Here is a 16,138-nt window from a genome sequence, read left to right as displayed (position 1 = left end):
TAAAAGGTTTCTTCAATAATTTTCACGCTGAAGAATCACGGAATTTCACCATTCTACAAGAATGTCATCATTGACGTGAAGAGGGGGGGTTCGACAGGGTGATACAATCCCACCCAAAATATTCACAGCTACCCTCGAGAATTCAATGCGAAAGTTGGAATGGGACGACATGGGAGTGAAGGTTGATGGTCGGCAGCTAAACCATTTGCGCTTTGCTGATGACATCCTACTTATAACACCTAGCATCAGCGAAACGGAACGAATACTGACCGAATTCGACGAAACACGTAGATGCATCGGTCTTCAGCTGAATCTGCAAAAGATGTTCATGCGATTAAAAAACCAACTCCATCGGGCGTCCCAAACGGTCTTCATCTTCAATGGAATACTCGCCCGACGCGAGCTTCGAGTGCCACGTGTAGACTGTACTTCTAGCAGGGATGTGCTCCTTGTAAACCTCCTTCAAACGTCTATCGATATCCGCACGTTCTTGGCCAGATAGATGGAGAAAGAGACGTTGCTGTGGTGGAGTGACGACGACTTGAAATTGCGCGGCATGGTGGCAGAAAAGGAAATGACTCAGTGTAATTGTTAACTTACACTTTGAAGAGCCTTTTATACTCTATCAAACGGTAGCTAACAAATCCATTTTTGTCGGCTCTTCGCTGAGTGATGATCTCTAGAAATCATCACTACCACATTGTCCGAGAACATTCGACTCAACCTAATAGAATGTTGAGACCGAGTTTAATTTTTTTTGGAATGATTTTGCGGTATATCGATGTAGGTGATAGAGATAGAAGACCTGTCTTGGAACCATTGTTTTATCAGCTGAATCCACTTCGAATATATCAGATGACTACGTACTGTAGCAGTATTTACGATCCGTTCCATTGTTTCACCTCTATTGTTAAAAAGTACGTTTTTGAACCCAAAAGCTGAACAAATATATTTTCGCTGTGTTTGCTTTAGCAGCAGAAGTGTCAGTACCGATATTGTCAGGAAAACATGCATAGAGCTCAAAGAATAATCTCTGGGGTTAATCTCTCATATTCTAAGAGAACATTTGCTCTAAAGAAAAACTCTAAACTTATACTCTAAAGAGAAGTCCAGAGAATTTTGCTCCCTCAAAATGCAGCAACAAAAAACTGTCAGTGTCCAGGGTAGATAGCTAGAACATCCTTCCCTACCGCACGGATTTCATCGTATTACGATAAGTACAGAACGGTGTGTGCAGATGCTAAGGTATCATATTTCCAGTGCACGGTCAATGGTTCGAAACCAGCCCAGTGCCAACCAAGCACTTCATCTACAAAGGGCTGCATCCAAGTCAGTACCACACCTCTGATAAAGGCGAAAGCATTTGTTCTCTTTTGAACCTGAACGTATTTTGTAGGCGAATCTCATGGAAAGGGATCCGCCAACGCCTTTGTCCTTTATTATAAATACATCTTACCTAAACCGGCGTACTATCTCTCCATGTACTCATCGCTGTAACAGACGAAAGCAGACGAAAAGGATAAGCAAAGTGTAGCGTGGAACGGCATCTTTCAACAACACATACTGTCCAAATAGTTAGTTCAGAATCACAACATCACAGCGTTTGTGAGGTATAAAAGTAGGTTAGGATTCACCGAATTCGTCCTCAGCTTCAGCCTCACATCTAGTTTCAATTCTTCCAATTAGCTAGGAAGCTTCTCCTTTTAGGATGAGAGTACTCCTCCTCGTTCTACTGTTGGCCCTGTGCGCGAACTGTGCGATCGGCGACGATTTTGGTCAGAGAATAAAAAAAGTGTTCGGGAAGATCAAAACAGTAAGAAAGCTGCCACTCTCTTTCAGATTCATAAAACCAGCGATATTATAATGGATTGTATTAAGGCCCTTATTATTTAGGCTCTGAACACCACAACTCTTCAAAGAGTTCATGAGAAATTCAAAAAGTTCGGAGAAAAACTCAAGGCGAAGTTAACTCTTTCTCCGGAACAAAAAGCACGACTGCAGGAGTTGTTGAAGGTGATAAAATGAGTTAGCAAAGATGGTGAGTGAGCAGAAATCATTGAACAAAGCATTGATTCCAGAAAATAGTTCCCATCAAAAAGGATCACGTTCAAAAGGATGGTGATTCAATTGAAGAAATCAATACTAAGAAGAAAATTGGAGAATTTTTGTTCCAAAGCGACATTGTTTTGACAGAGTCAGTATGCCCAGATGTTTTTCTCATCTGAAGAAGTTCTTGCAATTTTTAGAGAACAGGCCAACGAAATCGTCGACGTCGACAACAGTGGCAACCGCACCAAGCGTCAGGCCTTCCGTGATGGCAATTATCCCCGTACAATATGGTCAACTGGGGTAAACTTCTTCTTCGATCCTAGTGCAGGTCGGCATTTTTGAAGCAGTTTTTCGAACAACAATAATAGTCAGTATTTTTGAAATGCTGCTCAAACAGGTCCTGATATCCAAAGAATCTTCAAGAAGGGCGCAGCACTCTGGCAGAAGGACACATGCATTGATTTCCGAATGGACAATAGAGGTATTGAGATTGGCACATCTGTACTGCCTGGATTTATTATTCCGCGCAATTGCAGCTCCGAACCGGATTCGAGTATTCCGAGAAGACGGTTGTTGGTCTTTTGTTGGCAATCTAAACCGTCAACAAGATTTATCTCTGGGAAAAGGATGTGAAACGGTAAGAATCTTCTCCAGAGGTATGTGTAATCCTGAATGCCACAGATTGTCTGAAAAAAATGATAAGCTGGTGTCCCGAGCGTTACTCGTGGTCACACTATTTACAGGTAGCAATTGCTGCACACGAAATCGGCCATGCACTTGGTTTCTTCCACACGCAATCGAGACACGATCGGGACGACTTCATTGTTTTCAATCCGCAAAATGTCAAGGTTATATTAGACCCGTTACCAAGGTTTTATTTGACCCGCTAAATGTGGGAAATGCTGGAGCGTAGGTGTTGTAGCCTGACTGGCTGAATCAATTCACCAAGCAAACTGAAAACACCAACTACAACTACGGACTACCGTACGACTACGGAAATATAATGCACTACGGAGCTAGCAGGCTTGTTTTTTTTTTGGCATTAACCATATCTGCATTCAGCGCTAAACACTGTACTGTAGCTCTTCGGTAAACGGTGGAATCACAATGATGCCGAGAGACCCGAGATACACAGAAACTCTCGGCTCGCCGTTTATATCTTTCTACGAACTGCTTATGCTGAACGCACATTACCGTTGCTTAGGTGCGACCAGATACCACAACAATTTGCATAATATGATATTGAGTCGTAATATTTAAGAAAGATGTGACAAAGCCACTTCTGCAAAATGTATGATGGGAGGTTTTCCTCACCCTCGAGACTGCTCCAGATGCGTGTGTCCAAGTGGCTACGGAGGCCGGCTATGCAACGAAAGGGTAACTCTTCCTTATTCCATTGCTATCCTGAGGGCACTATGGCAATGCTGGCTTCCAGCCCCCTGGATGTGGAGGTACGCTTGAGGCCAAACCCCAGTACCAAGTCCTTCTTGACGAGGTTGGCGATACTAAGGCGGGAAAGCAAGCGAGAGAAGATATGACCACATGCACATATTGGATTAAGGTGAGTAACGACTGTATTTTGGTATCGATGCCGCTAGTAGCCTAAGAAATATGTTTAGGCCCCAGTTGGGTCAAGGATTGAAGTGAAAATCGCGGATCTTTCACGCGGTCTCGCTGTGGATGGATGCTCCTACTGGGGAGTGGAAATTAAGACCCATGCTGATCAACGCCTCACTGGCTACAGGTTCGGGGCAGACCCGCTATCGAAAGACTGCAAACAGAACCTCACTATGTCGAGACAAATTCAGGTTCTGTGCTCCAGAGGATGTTGGGGTCACATTGGTATCAAAGTTCCACGTTGTTCCGATAATAACGTACAACAGATTTTACGCAACTCAAGTCAAATTACAGTACCGTATCGGTAAGTGTTCATCAATAGTATCGTCAATGCATTGTCAAACACAAAGTGTGCTGCAGAATGCTTTTTAACTGCTGATACGCTGTGGTGCAATCATGATCTATTGATTACTAATTATGATTACATGTATTGTAGCATCCGATAATTCTGATTTCACTTAAAAGTTACCGCCTCGTAAGGGAATGAAAGCTATCATCACATTTTTGATGTAGTGTACCTATCAACTTGTCTGTTCAGTTTCGTCAGCCCCACCGCGAGGATGAACATCCGCAACAACCGCTCAATGTCAACTAAAATCGAAGCAAAATTTTATCGGATCATACTCAAATTTTACTAAATTTTCCTGACAAATAAACATTGAATTCACTGTGTTGTCGTTTTAAGCATATTTTAATGTGACGCATAAGCCACGTAGAAAAAACAGAAACTGAGATGCGTTTCTTCGTATGACTTTTCTCATCTGTAATTGATCGATTCACACAATCGATTATCGCTTGTTACGAGCTGCATCTCCTGTGTGTACTGTCGATCAACCGTTCATGGTTTTTTCTTCCGGAAATTCTATAGCATCCTGTAAGTGTCATCGGGAATGATTTCATCACCTCCTTCATGTAATCAACAGTTTTCAGAAAGTTCATAAATCGCCCGCATGTTTTAACTTCTCCTTTTTTCAAATCAAAGAGTATCCACCTTCCACTCAACTCAGCGGTTAGTCTCCTTCGAAGTTTGATAATGTGTAGAGTAGTGAGAGGTAGATGTTAAGCGGTTCGATAAACGATTTCATTAACTGAGGGTGTACGTTGATCTGTGAGACTACAGCCATTCCGGATATTCAGATGGGAGTGGGTTTATCAACGCTGCTCATCTAATCGCTTTGCTGATGACATCTTACTGATAACACCTAGCATCGGCCAAGCGGAACGAATGCTGACCGAATTCGACGAAACATGTGGATGCATCGGTCTTCAGCTGAATCTACAAAAGACGATGTTTATGCGGAACGGATGGGTCTCGGATGCCCCATTCACGCTCAACGGAACGAACATATCCGAATGCACCAGCTACGTTTATGTGGGTCGGGAGTTGAACATGATGAACGACTTGACCCCCGAGCTGGGCAGGAGGAGACGAGAGGCTTGGGGAGCGTACAAGAGCATCGAGGATGTAGTGAAGAAGACCAGGAACACCCGGCTCCGTGGTCACCTCTTCAACACCACCGTACTTCCTGCTTTGACCTATTCTTCGGAAACCTGAGCATTTCGCAAGCAAGAAGAAAACGCGATGAACGTCATTGAGCAAGCAATTGAGAGAGTGATGCTGGGAGTGTCCCGTTTCATGCAAGTGAGGGACGAGATCTGAAGTTCTTCTGGTTGCTTGCAGTAATAAAGGTGGAAATCGAGGGGATTGAGCAAGTAAGTACAGGCAATAACAATGATTTGCTCTATTCCTTAAGAAGAGTAGAGTGTCCGTGTTCAAACTGAAACGCACTCGTTAAAAACGACACGCTATGGAAAGTTGCATCTGTGAAATTGCCTTTCTTGCTGGATTTCTTCTCCTTCTATTCATTTATTATTCTTCTCCTTCTATTCATTTATTTTTATGATTCTCGATCACCTTGACTCTCGTTGATCTTGGAACTGGTCGAGCGGGAGCCAGTAATTCTTCCATTTGTTCCTGTCGCGTGCCGGAGTAGCTCAGTGGTTCCTCCTTTCGCGTGGGACACGAAGAGCATCATAATTTCCTTTGGAGGACTTCGTGAAGAAATCTGACCATCGGTTCGGCGGTCTTCCTGTAGTGCGCTTAATATCGTGGGGAACCCAGTCGCTCACGGTTCTGCTCCAACGGTTGTCATCAAAGCGCATCACGTGTCCGGCCCACCTTATTTTACTTTCCTTGGCAAACGCGGCGGTGTCTCTAATCTTTGATCGCTGACGTAGGAGAGAACTTCAAATCTCGTCGCTCACTTGCATGAAACGGGAAACTCCCAGCATCACTCTCTCAATTGCTTGCTCAATGACGTTCATCGCGTTTTCTTCTTGCTTGCGAAATGCTCAGGTTTCCGAAGAATAGGTCAAAGCAGGAAGTACGGTGGTGTTGAAGAGGTGACCACGGAGCCGGGTGTTCCTGGTCTTCTTCACTACATCCTCGATGCTCTTGTACGCTCCCCAAGCCTCTCGTCTCCTCCTGCCCAGCTCGGGGGTCAAGTCGTTCATCATGTTCAACTCCCGACCCACATAAACGTAGCTGGTGCATTCGGATATGTTCGTTCCGTTGAGCGTGAATGGGGCATCCGAGACCCATCCGTTCCGCATAAACATCGTCTTTTGTAGATTCAGCTGAAGACCGATGCATCCACATGTTTCGTCGAATTCGGTCAGCATTCGTTCCGCTTGGCCGATGCTAGGTGTTATCAGTAAGATGTCATCAGCAAAGCGATTAGATGAGCAGCGTTGATAAACCCACTCCCATCTGAATATCCGGAATGGCTGTAGTCTCACAGATCAACGTACACCCTCAGTTAATGAAATCGTTTATCGAACCGCTTAACATCTACCTCTCACTACTCTACACATTATCAAACTTCGAAGGAGACTAACCGCTGAGTTGAGTGGAAGGTGGATACTCTTTGATTTGAAAAAAGGAGAAGTTAAAACATGCGGGCGATTTATGAACTTTCTGAAAACTGTTGATTACATGAAGGAGGTGATGAAATCATTCCCGATGACACTTACAGGATGCTATAGAATTTCCGGAAGAAAAAACCATGAACGGTTGATCGACAGTACACACAGGAGATGCAGCTCGTAACAAGCGATAATCGATTGTGTGAATCGATCAATTACAGATGAGAAAAGTCATACGAAGAAACGCATCTCAGTTTCTGTTTTTTCTACGTGGCTTATGCGTCACATTAAAATATGCTTAAAACGACAACACAGTGAATTCAATGTTTATTTGTCAGGAAAATTTAGTAAAATTTGAGTATGATCCGATAAAATTTTGCTTCGATTTTAGTTGACATTGAGCGGTTGTTGCGGATGTTCATCCTCGCGGTGGGGCTGACGAAACTGAACAGACAAGTTGATAGGTACACTACATCAAAAATGTGATGATAGCTTTCATTCCCTTACGAGGCGGTAACTTTTAAGTGAAATCAGAATTATCGGATGCTACAATACATGTAATCATAATTAGTAATCAATAGATCATGATTGCACCACAGCGTATCAGCAGTTAAAAAGCATTCTGCAGCACACTTTGTGTTTGACAATGCATTGACGATACTATTGATGAACACTTACCGATACGGTACTGTAATTTGACTTGAGTTGCGTAAAATCTGTTGTACGTTATTATCGGAACAACGTGGAACTTTGATACCAATGTGACCCCAACATCCTCTGGAGCACAGAACCTGAATTTGTCTCGACATAGTGAGGTTCTGTTTGCAGTCTTTCGATAGCGGGTCTGCCCCGAACCTGTAGCCAGTGAGGCGTTGATCAGCATGGGTCTTAATTTCCACTCCCCAGTAGGAGCATCCATCCACAGCGAGACCGCGTGAAAGATCCGCGATTTTCACTTCAATCCTTGACCCAACTGGGGCCTAAACATATTTCTTAGGCTACTAGCGGCATCGATACCAAAATACAGTCGTTACTCACCTTAATCCAATATGTGCATGTGGTCATATCTTCTCTCGCTTGCTTTCCCGCCTTAGTATCGCCAACCTCGTCAAGAAGGACTTGGTACTGGGGTTTGGCCTCAAGCGTACCTCCACATCCAGGGGGCTGGAAGCCAGCATTGCCATAGTGCCCTCAGGATAGCAATGGAATAAGGAAGAGTTACCCTTTCGTTGCATAGCCGGCCTCCGTAGCCACTTGGACACACGCATCTGGAGCAGTCTCGAGGGTGAGGAAAACCTCCCATCATACATTTTGCAGAAGTGGCTTTGTCACATCTTTCTTAAATATTACGACTCAATATCATATTATGCAAATTGTTGTGGTATCTGGTCGCACCTAAGCAACGGTAATGTGCGTTCAGCATAAGCAGTTCGTAGAAAGATATAAACGGCGAGCCGAGAGTTTCTGTGTATCTCGGGTCTCTCGGCATCATTGTGATTCCACCGTTTACCGAAGAGCTACAGTACAGTGTTTAGCGCTGAATGCAGATATGGTTAATGCCAAAAAAAAAACAAGCCTGCTAGCTCCGTAGTGCATTATATTTCCGTAGTCGTACGGTAGTCCGTAGTTGTAGTTGGTGTTTTCAGTTTGCTTGGTGAATTGATTCAGCCAGTCAGGCTACAACACCTACGCTCCAGCATTTCCCACATTTAGCGGGTCAAATAAAACCTTGGTAACGGGTCTAATATAACCTTGACATTTTGCGGATTGAAAACAATGAAGTCGTCCCGATCGTGTCTCGATTGCGTGTGGAAGAAACCAAGTGCATGGCCGATTTCGTGTGCAGCAATTGCTACCTGTAAATAGTGTGACCACGAGTAACGCTCGGGACACCAGCTTATCATTTTTTTCAGACAATCTGTGGCATTCAGGATTACACATACCTCTGGAGAAGATTCTTACCGTTTCACATCCTTTTCCCAGAGATAAATCTTGTTGACGGTTTAGATTGCCAACAAAAGACCAACAACCGTCTTCTCGGAATACTCGAATCCGGTTCGGAGCTGCAATTGCGCGGAATAATAAATCCAGGCAGTACAGATGTGCCAATCTCAATACCTCTATTGTCCATTCGGAAATCAATGCATGTGTCCTTCTGCCAGAGTGCTGCGCCCTTCTTGAAGATTCTTTGGATATCAGGACCTGTTTGAGCAGCATTTCAAAAATACTGACTATTATTGTTGTTCGAAAAACTGCTTCAAAAATGCCGACCTGCACTAGGATCGAAGAAGAAGTTTACCCCAGTTGACCATATTGTACGGGGATAATTGCCATCACGGAAGGCCTGACGCTTGGTGCGGTTGCCACTGTTGTCGACGTCGACGATTTCGTTGGCCTGTTCTCTAAAAATTGCAAGAATTTCTTCAGATGAGAAAAACATCTGGGCATACTGACTCTGTCAAAACAATGTCGCTTTGGAACAAAAATTCTCCAATTTTCTTCTTAGTATTGATTTCTTCAATTGAATCACCATCCTTTTGAACGTGATCCTTTTTGATGGGAACTATTTTCTGGAATCAATGCTTTGTTCAATGATTTCTGCTCACTCACCATCTTTGCTAACTCATTTTATCACCTTCAACAACTCCTGCAGTCGTGCTTTTTGTTCCGGAGAAAGAGTTAACTTCGCCTTGAGTTTTTCTCCGAACTTTTTGAATTTCTCATGAACTCTTTGAAGAGTTGTGGTGTTCAGAGCCTAAATAATAAGGGCCTTAATACAATCCATTATAATATCGCTGGTTTTATGAATCTGAAAGAGAGTGGCAGCTTTCTTACTGTTTTGATCTTCCCGAACACTTTTTTTATTCTCTGACCAAAATCGTCGCCGATCGCACAGTTCGCGCACAGGGCCAACAGTAGAACGAGGAGGAGTACTCTCATCCTAAAAGGAGAAGCTTCCTAGCTAATTGGAAGAATTGAAACTAGATGTGAGGCTGAAGCTGAGGACGAATTCGGTGAATCCTAACCTACTTTTATACCTCACAAACGCTGTGATGTTGTGATTCTGAACTAACTATTTGGACAGTATGTGTTGTTGAAAGATGCCGTTCCACGCTACACTTTGCTTATCCTTTTCGTCTGCTTTCGTCTGTTACAGCGATGAGTACATGGAGAGATAGTACGCCGGTTTAGGTAAGATGTATTTATAATAAAGGACAAAGGCGTTGACGGATCCCTTTCCATGAGATTCGCCTACAAAATGCGTTCAGGTTCAAAAGAGAACAAATGCTTTCGCCTTTATCAGAGGTGTGGTACTGACTTGGATGCAGCCCTTTGTAGATGAAGTGCTTGGTTGGCACTGGGCTGGTTTCGAACCATTGACCGTGCACTGGAAATATGATACCTTAGCATCTGCACACACCGTTCTGTACTTATCGTAATACGATGAAATCCGTGCGGTAGGGAAGGATGTTCTAGCTATCTACCCTGGACACTGACAGTTTTTTGTTGCTGCATTTTGAGGGAGCAAAATTCTCTGGACTTCTCTTTAGAGTATAAGTTTAGAGTTTTTCTTTAGAGCAAATGTTCTCTTAGAATATGAGAGATTAACCCCAGAGATTATTCTTTGAGCTCTATGCATGTTTTCCTGACAATATCGGTACTGACACTTCTGCTGCTAAAGCAAACACAGCGAAAATATATTTGTTCAGCTTTTGGGTTCAAAAACGTACTTTTTAACAATAGAGGTGAAACAATGGAACGGATCGTAAATACTGCTACAGTACGTAGTCATCTGATATATTCGAAGTGGATTCAGCTGATAAAACAATGGTTCCAAGACAGGTCTTCTATCTCTATCACCTACATCGATATACCGCAAAATCATTCCAAAAAAATTAAACTCGGTCTCAACATTCTATTAGGTTGAGTCGAATGTTCTCGGACAATGTGGTAGTGATGATTTCTAGAGATCATCACTCAGCGAAGAGCCGACAAAAATGGATTTGTTAGCTACCGTTTGATAGAGTATAAAAGGCTCTTCAAAGTGTAAGTTAACAATTACACTGAGTCATTTCCTTTTCTGCCACCATGCCGCGCAATTTCAAGTCGTCGTCACTCCGCCACAGCAACGTCTCTTTCTCCATCTATCTGGCCAAGAACGTGCGGATATCGATAGACGTCTGAAGGAAGTTTACAAGGAGCACATCCCTGCTAGAAGTACAGTCTACACGTGGCACTCGAAGCTCGCGTCGGGCGACTATTCCATTGAAGATGAAGACCGTTCGGGACACCCGATGAAGTTGGATTTGGTCTTGCTGCAGAGACAGATGGAAGCCGATCCATTTCAAACCACTCGCGAACTGAGTCGCTCATATAATGAGTCAAACCACAGTTGCTCGCGGGTTTAAATCAATCGGCAAGGTGCGAAAACTAGGTCGATGAGTACCACATGCTCTTGCGCAGTATGACATGCACTGCCGCGCTGATACGGCACTTTCTCTCCTCGCGCTCAAGCGTATCCACACTTGGCTTGGGCACATAGCCACCAGGAATGAGAAAAGGGTTTCCTATTCTAACATTCACCGGCGTGCCCAATGGGTTGACAAAGGTACGGATGCAGAAGACGTCTGTGAACTCAACGTACACGCCAAAATGGTTATGCTCTGCATCTGATGGAGCGTACACTGCGTCGAATACTGGTAGCTGCTCGCTCAGGAATGTACATTGACCGCAGACGTCTACATTGAACAACTGAAGAATTTGAAGACATGTCTCAAAAATGCATGCCCGCAGCAGCGCGAAGTTTCAAGCACGACAACGCTCGGTCGAACATTGCAAGAATGAGCAAAGCCAAACTAATGAAATTCGGTTGGACCATTTTACCACACCCACCGTATTCCCCAGACCTGGCCCCCTCGTATTATCACCTTTTTTCCTATCTCCAACGTCATCTGGGTGGTCAAGACTTCCAAACCCGCGACGACATCAAAAAGACACTCGAGCAGTGCTTCAAGGAGAAGTCCCCAGCATTCTGGAGCAAGGGCATCTACGATCTGCCTAAGCGTTGGCAGAAGATCCCCTCCTCCCTTATCGTTGGGTTATCATGGGAAAAATCTGTCTGTCATCTAAATTCCACTACTTTCCAAAGAACTTTATGTGTAAGACAGCTCTGAATAAATTGCTATTCCATCCTACTTCGAAACAACCCACATCTCTCGTCGATCTAAGTTGCTATTGCCCCTAGTGCTGCCACATCCAGGGGAACAAAAAGGTCCGCTATTTGTGATATGATAAAAAGGCTGCATAAAATCCCATATGCACTTTTATATCAAGAGTCTGTCAGAAACACTGCGGAATTTTCAATTTTTAGTAAAACACCGTGGCTCTCTTTGAGAACAGAAAAACTAACAGAAAACAGAAGCATCTGTGCGATTACATCAAGCAATCTCTATTAGTGATAGCCTTCGAAGAGCTCCCCAGGTAAACCAAATCTTAACTCTTAAAGAACATTGTTACACAACTAAGAAAAGAGGAAACTTCGATCGCGGAACATCCTGCTGATTTCGAGAAAGTGTTATTTAGAACATGTTCATGTGTGGTTCTACTCTACTGTGGTCGCTATTTGGTCGCCATTCATTGGAATGGAAATTGTAGCCCACGAGGCGATTCTCCTTAGTGAGCTGATTACATTCGGATTGGAATCACTCGAATATGCAATGGTCATACGAGATTCCTTCGTTGCCGACAACACATCTTCCTCTGCATCGTCTGCATGAGTCGTTTTCTCGCTCCAAAAAGTGAGATATCCGAACCACTGCAGAAGAATGCCAGCGTTAAAACGGCAAGTAGACAACTTCTCCAGTTGGAGAGTGTGTAGTCGATCCCCTCACATGTCGTGCATCAAGACGATTCCTCTTCTCATCGAAGACGATCTATATCTATTCAGAAAAGTTTCTATTAAGTACCAATCCCCTAGTTCAGCTAGACCCGGCGGAATAACCGCAAAAGTGGATCCAGCTTCTCGAAAGGGGTTGTTGAAACTCTGCTATCGGATCAACTGACATCCTCTGAGAGATATTTCGTAGACATCATCTAAACTGAACGTTGAGGACAAGTTTAATTTTTTTTTTCGGAATTATTTTGCGGTATATCGATGTAGGTATCAAAGATTGAAGACCTGCCCTGGGACCATTGTTTTATCAGCTTAATCCACTTCGAATATCAGATGCCTACGTACTGTAGCAGTATTTACTATCCGTTCCATTGTTTCCCCTCTATTGTTAAAAAGTACGTTTTTGAACCCAAAAGTTGAACAAAAATATTTTGCCTGTGTTTGCTTTAACCAAGCACTTCATCTACAAAGGGCTGCATCCAAGTCAGTACCAGACCTCTGATAAAGGCGAAAGTATGTGTTGCTCTTTTGAATCCAAGCCCCATTTTGTAGGTGTATTTCATGGAAAGGGATCCGTCAACGCCTTTGCCCTTGCTATAAACACATCTTACCTAAACCGGCGTACAACCTCTCGATCTACTCATCGCTGTAACTGACAAAAGCAGCAAAAGGATGAGCAAAGTGTAGCCACGCACTGTCCAAATAGTTACATAGTTCAGAATCACAAGATCACAGCGTTTGTGGGACAGTATAAAAGTAGGTTAGGATGCACTGAAACTGTCCTCTGCTTCAACAGCACATTCAGTTTCGATTCTTCCAAGTAGCCAAGATGCTTCTTCTTTTAGGATGAGACTGCTCCTCCTCGTTCTACTGTTGGCCGTGTGGGTAAACTGTGCGATTGCGGACGATTTCGGTCAGAGAATAAAAAAAGTGTTCGGGAAGATCAAAACAGTAAGAAAGTTGCCACTCTTTTTCAGATTTATAAAACCAGCGATGTTTGAATGGCTTGTATTGAGACACTTATTATTTAGGCTCTGAACGCCACAACTCTTCAAAGAGTTCATGAGAAATTCAAAAAGTTCGGAGAAAAACTCAAGGCGAAGTTAACTCTTTCTCCGGAACAACAAGCACGACTGCAGGAGTTGTTGAAGGTGATAAAATGAGTTAGCAAAGATGGTGAGTGAGCAGAAATCATTGAACAAAGCATTGATTCCAGAAAATAGTTCCCATCAAAAAGGATCACGTTCAAAAGGATGGTGATTCAATTGAAGAAATCAATACTAAGAAGAAAATTGGAGAATTTTTGTTCCAAAGCGACATTGTTTTGACAGAGTCAGTATGCCCAGATGTTTTTCTCATCTGAAGAAATTCTTGCAATTTTTAGAGAACAGGCCAACGAAATCGTCGACGTCGACAACAGTGGCAACCGCACCAAGCGTCAGGCCTTCCGTGATGGCAATTATCCCCGTACAATATGGTCAACTGGGGTAAACTTCTTCTTCGATCCTAGTGCAGGTCGGCATTTTTGAAGCAGTTTTTCGAACAATAATAATAATCAGTATTTTTGAAATGCTGCTCAAACAGGTCCTGATATCCAAAGAATCTTCAAGAAGGGCGCAGCACTCTGGCAGAAGGACACATGCATTGATTTCCGAATGGACAATAGAGGTATTGAGATTGGCACATCTGTACTGCCTGGATTTATTATTCCGCGCAATTGCAGCTCCGAACCGGATTCGAGTATTCCGAGAAGACGGTTGTTGGTCTTTTGTTGGCAATCTAAACCGTCAACAAGATTTATCTCTGGGAGAAGGATGTGAAACGGTAAGAATCTTCTCCAGAGGTATGTGTAATCCTGAATGCCACAGATTGTCTGAAAAAAATGATAAGCTGGAGTCCCGTGCTTTACTCGTGGTTACACTTACAGGTAGGAATTGCTGCACACGAAATCGGCCATGCTCTGGGTTTCTTCCACACGCAATCAAGGCACGATAGGGACGACTTCATTGTTTTCAATCCGCGAAATGTCAAGGTTATATTTGACCCGTTACTATCGCTAAATTTGGGAAATGCTGGAACGTGGGTGTTGTAGCCGGACTGGCTGGATCAATTCACCAAAGAAACTGAAAACACCAACTACAACTATGGACTACCATACGACTACGGAAATATAATGCACTACGGAGCTAGCAGGCTTGTATTTCTGCGTTAATCATATCTGCACTCAGCGCTAAACACTGTATTGTAGCTCTTCGGTAAACGGTGAAGTCACAATGATGCCAAAAGACCCGAAATACATAGAAACTCTCGGCTCGCCGTTTGTATCCTTCTACGAACTTCTCATGCTGAACGCACATTACCGTTGCTTAGGTGCGACTAGATACCACGACTATTTTTATGACATGATATTGAGTCGTTATACTTAAGAAAGATGTGACAAAGCCACTTCTGCAAAATGTATGATGGGAGGTTTTCCTCACCCTCGAGACTGCTCCAGATGCGTGTGTCCAAGTGGCTACGGAGGCCGGCTATGCAACGAAAGGGTAACTGTTCCTCATTCCATTGCTATCCTGAAGGCATTATGAGAACTCCAGCTTCCAGCCCCCTGGATGTGGAGGTACGCTCGAGGCAAAACCCCAGTACCAAGTACTTTTTGACGAGGTTGGCGATGCTAAGGCGGGAAAGCAAGCGAGAGAAGATATGACCACATGCACATATTGGATTAGGGTGAGTAACGACTGTATTTTGGCATCGATGCCGCTAGTAGCCTAAGAAATATGTTTAGGCCCCGGTTGGGTCAAGGATTGAAGTGAAAATTGCGGATCTCTCACGCGGTCTCGCTGTGGATGGATGCACCTACTGGGGAGTGGAAATTAAGACCCATGCCGATCAACGCCTCACTGGCTACAGGTTCGGGGCAGACCCGCCATCGAAAAAGTGCGAACAGAACCTCACTATGTCGAAACAAATTCAGGTTCTGTGCTCCAGAGGATGTTGGGGTCACATTGGTATCAAAGTTCCACGTTGTTCCAATAGTAGCGTACAACAGATTTTACGCAACTCAATTCAAATTGCAGTACCGTATCGGTAAGTGTTCATCAATAGTACCGTCAATACATTATCAAACACTAAGTGTGCTGCAGAATGTTTTTAAACTGCTGATATGCGATGGTGCAATCATGATCTATTGATTACTCATTAAGATCACATATATTGTAGCATCTGATAGTTCTGATTTTACTTAAGATTCACCGCCTTGTACGGCAATAATAACTATCATCACATTTTTGATGATAGTTATTATTGCCTATCAACTTTTACCTATCAACTTGTCTGTTCAGCTCCACAGCGAGGATGAACATCCTCAACAACCGCTCAATGTCGACTGAAATCCAAGTAAAATCTTACCGGATCGTACGCAAATCTCACTAAATCTTCCCGAAAAATAAACACTGGATTCACTGTGTTGTGATTTTAAGCGTATTTTAATGTGACGCATAGGCTATGTGGAAAAAACAAAAACCGAGACGCGTTTCTTCATACGACCTTTCTCATCGATTTCTTGATTGATCGATTCACACAATCGATTATCGCTTGTTATGAGCTGCATCAACTGCATGTACTGATAATATCCTTAGTCAAGAGTCGGGGATG

The 16,138-nt window shown here is 43.5% G+C and overlaps 6 protein-coding genes across 9 annotated transcripts; 4 read left to right on the top strand and 2 right to left on the bottom strand.

Annotated features, from left to right (window-relative positions):
- Positions 1-145: 145 nt before the first annotated feature.
- Positions 146-502, top strand: RB195_004363 (uncharacterized protein; the record flags this gene model as incomplete). The annotated part of the gene is made up of 1 exon (XM_064182176.1): positions 146-502. The coding sequence occupies one exon, from the start codon at positions 146-148 to the stop codon at positions 500-502; it is 357 nt and encodes a 118-aa protein (XP_064033443.1).
- A 1,206-nt stretch (positions 503-1,708) lies between these two features.
- On the top strand, positions 1,709-5,221 carry RB195_004362 (uncharacterized protein; the record flags this gene model as incomplete). Of its 2 annotated transcripts, none has more annotated exons than XM_064182174.1 (13): positions 1,709-1,813; positions 1,894-2,013; positions 2,079-2,194; positions 2,247-2,377; positions 2,447-2,530; positions 2,586-2,686; positions 2,793-2,920; positions 3,132-3,253; positions 3,311-3,426; positions 3,485-3,610; positions 3,669-3,793; positions 3,872-3,970; positions 4,804-5,221. In XM_064182174.1, 13 exons carry the CDS (start codon positions 1,709-1,711, stop codon positions 5,219-5,221), a joined length of 1,791 nt encoding a protein of 596 aa, XP_064033440.1. The 2 variants fall into 2 exon arrangements, with proteins under 2 accessions (XP_064033440.1, XP_064033442.1); XM_064182175.1 differs by lacking the exon at positions 4,804-5,221 and adding an exon at positions 4,205-4,230 and having other exon boundaries at positions 3,858-3,970.
- RB195_004361 (uncharacterized protein) lies at positions 4,892-5,221 on the top strand (the record flags this gene model as incomplete). The annotated part of the gene is made up of 1 exon (XM_064182173.1): positions 4,892-5,221. The coding sequence occupies one exon, from the start codon at positions 4,892-4,894 to the stop codon at positions 5,219-5,221; it is 330 nt and encodes a 109-aa protein (XP_064033441.1).
- Positions 5,222-6,018: 797 nt separating this feature from the next.
- RB195_004360 (uncharacterized protein) lies at positions 6,019-6,348 on the bottom strand (the record flags this gene model as incomplete). Its single annotated transcript, XM_064182172.1, has 1 exon — positions 6,019-6,348. The coding sequence occupies one exon, from the start codon at positions 6,346-6,348 to the stop codon at positions 6,019-6,021; it is 330 nt and encodes a 109-aa protein (XP_064033439.1).
- On the bottom strand, positions 6,019-9,531 carry RB195_004359 (uncharacterized protein; the record flags this gene model as incomplete). Of its 2 annotated transcripts, none has more annotated exons than XM_064182170.1 (13): positions 6,019-6,436; positions 7,270-7,368; positions 7,447-7,571; positions 7,630-7,755; positions 7,814-7,929; positions 7,987-8,108; positions 8,320-8,447; positions 8,554-8,654; positions 8,710-8,793; positions 8,863-8,993; positions 9,046-9,161; positions 9,227-9,346; positions 9,427-9,531. In XM_064182170.1, the coding sequence occupies 13 exons, from the start codon at positions 9,529-9,531 to the stop codon at positions 6,019-6,021; spliced, it is 1,791 nt and encodes a 596-aa protein (XP_064033437.1). The 2 variants fall into 2 exon arrangements, with proteins under 2 accessions (XP_064033437.1, XP_064033438.1); XM_064182171.1 differs by lacking the exon at positions 6,019-6,436 and adding an exon at positions 7,010-7,035 and having other exon boundaries at positions 7,270-7,382.
- A 1,675-nt stretch (positions 9,532-11,206) lies between these two features.
- On the top strand, positions 11,207-15,842 carry RB195_004358 (uncharacterized protein; the record flags this gene model as incomplete). Of its 2 annotated transcripts, XM_064182169.1 has the most annotated exons (16): positions 11,207-11,291; positions 11,350-11,689; positions 13,330-13,435; positions 13,516-13,635; positions 13,701-13,816; positions 13,869-13,999; positions 14,069-14,152; positions 14,208-14,308; positions 14,412-14,516; positions 14,577-14,677; positions 14,733-14,854; positions 14,912-15,027; positions 15,086-15,211; positions 15,270-15,394; positions 15,459-15,571; positions 15,826-15,842. In XM_064182169.1, the coding sequence occupies 16 exons, from the start codon at positions 11,207-11,209 to the stop codon at positions 15,840-15,842; spliced, it is 1,908 nt and encodes a 635-aa protein (XP_064033435.1). The 2 variants fall into 2 exon arrangements, with proteins under 2 accessions (XP_064033435.1, XP_064033436.1); XM_064182168.1 differs by lacking the exons at positions 11,207-11,291; positions 11,350-11,689 and having other exon boundaries at positions 13,331-13,435.
- Between the last annotated feature and the right edge of the window lie 296 nt (positions 15,843-16,138).

Source organism: Necator americanus, chromosome I, assembly GCF_031761385.1.
Source record: "Necator americanus strain Aroian chromosome I, whole genome shotgun sequence".
Taxonomy (NCBI): Eukaryota; Metazoa; Nematoda; class Chromadorea; order Rhabditida; family Ancylostomatidae; genus Necator; species Necator americanus.
Note: the sequence above shows the minus strand (reverse complement) of the source record. Positions and strands in the feature narration are given on the sequence as shown.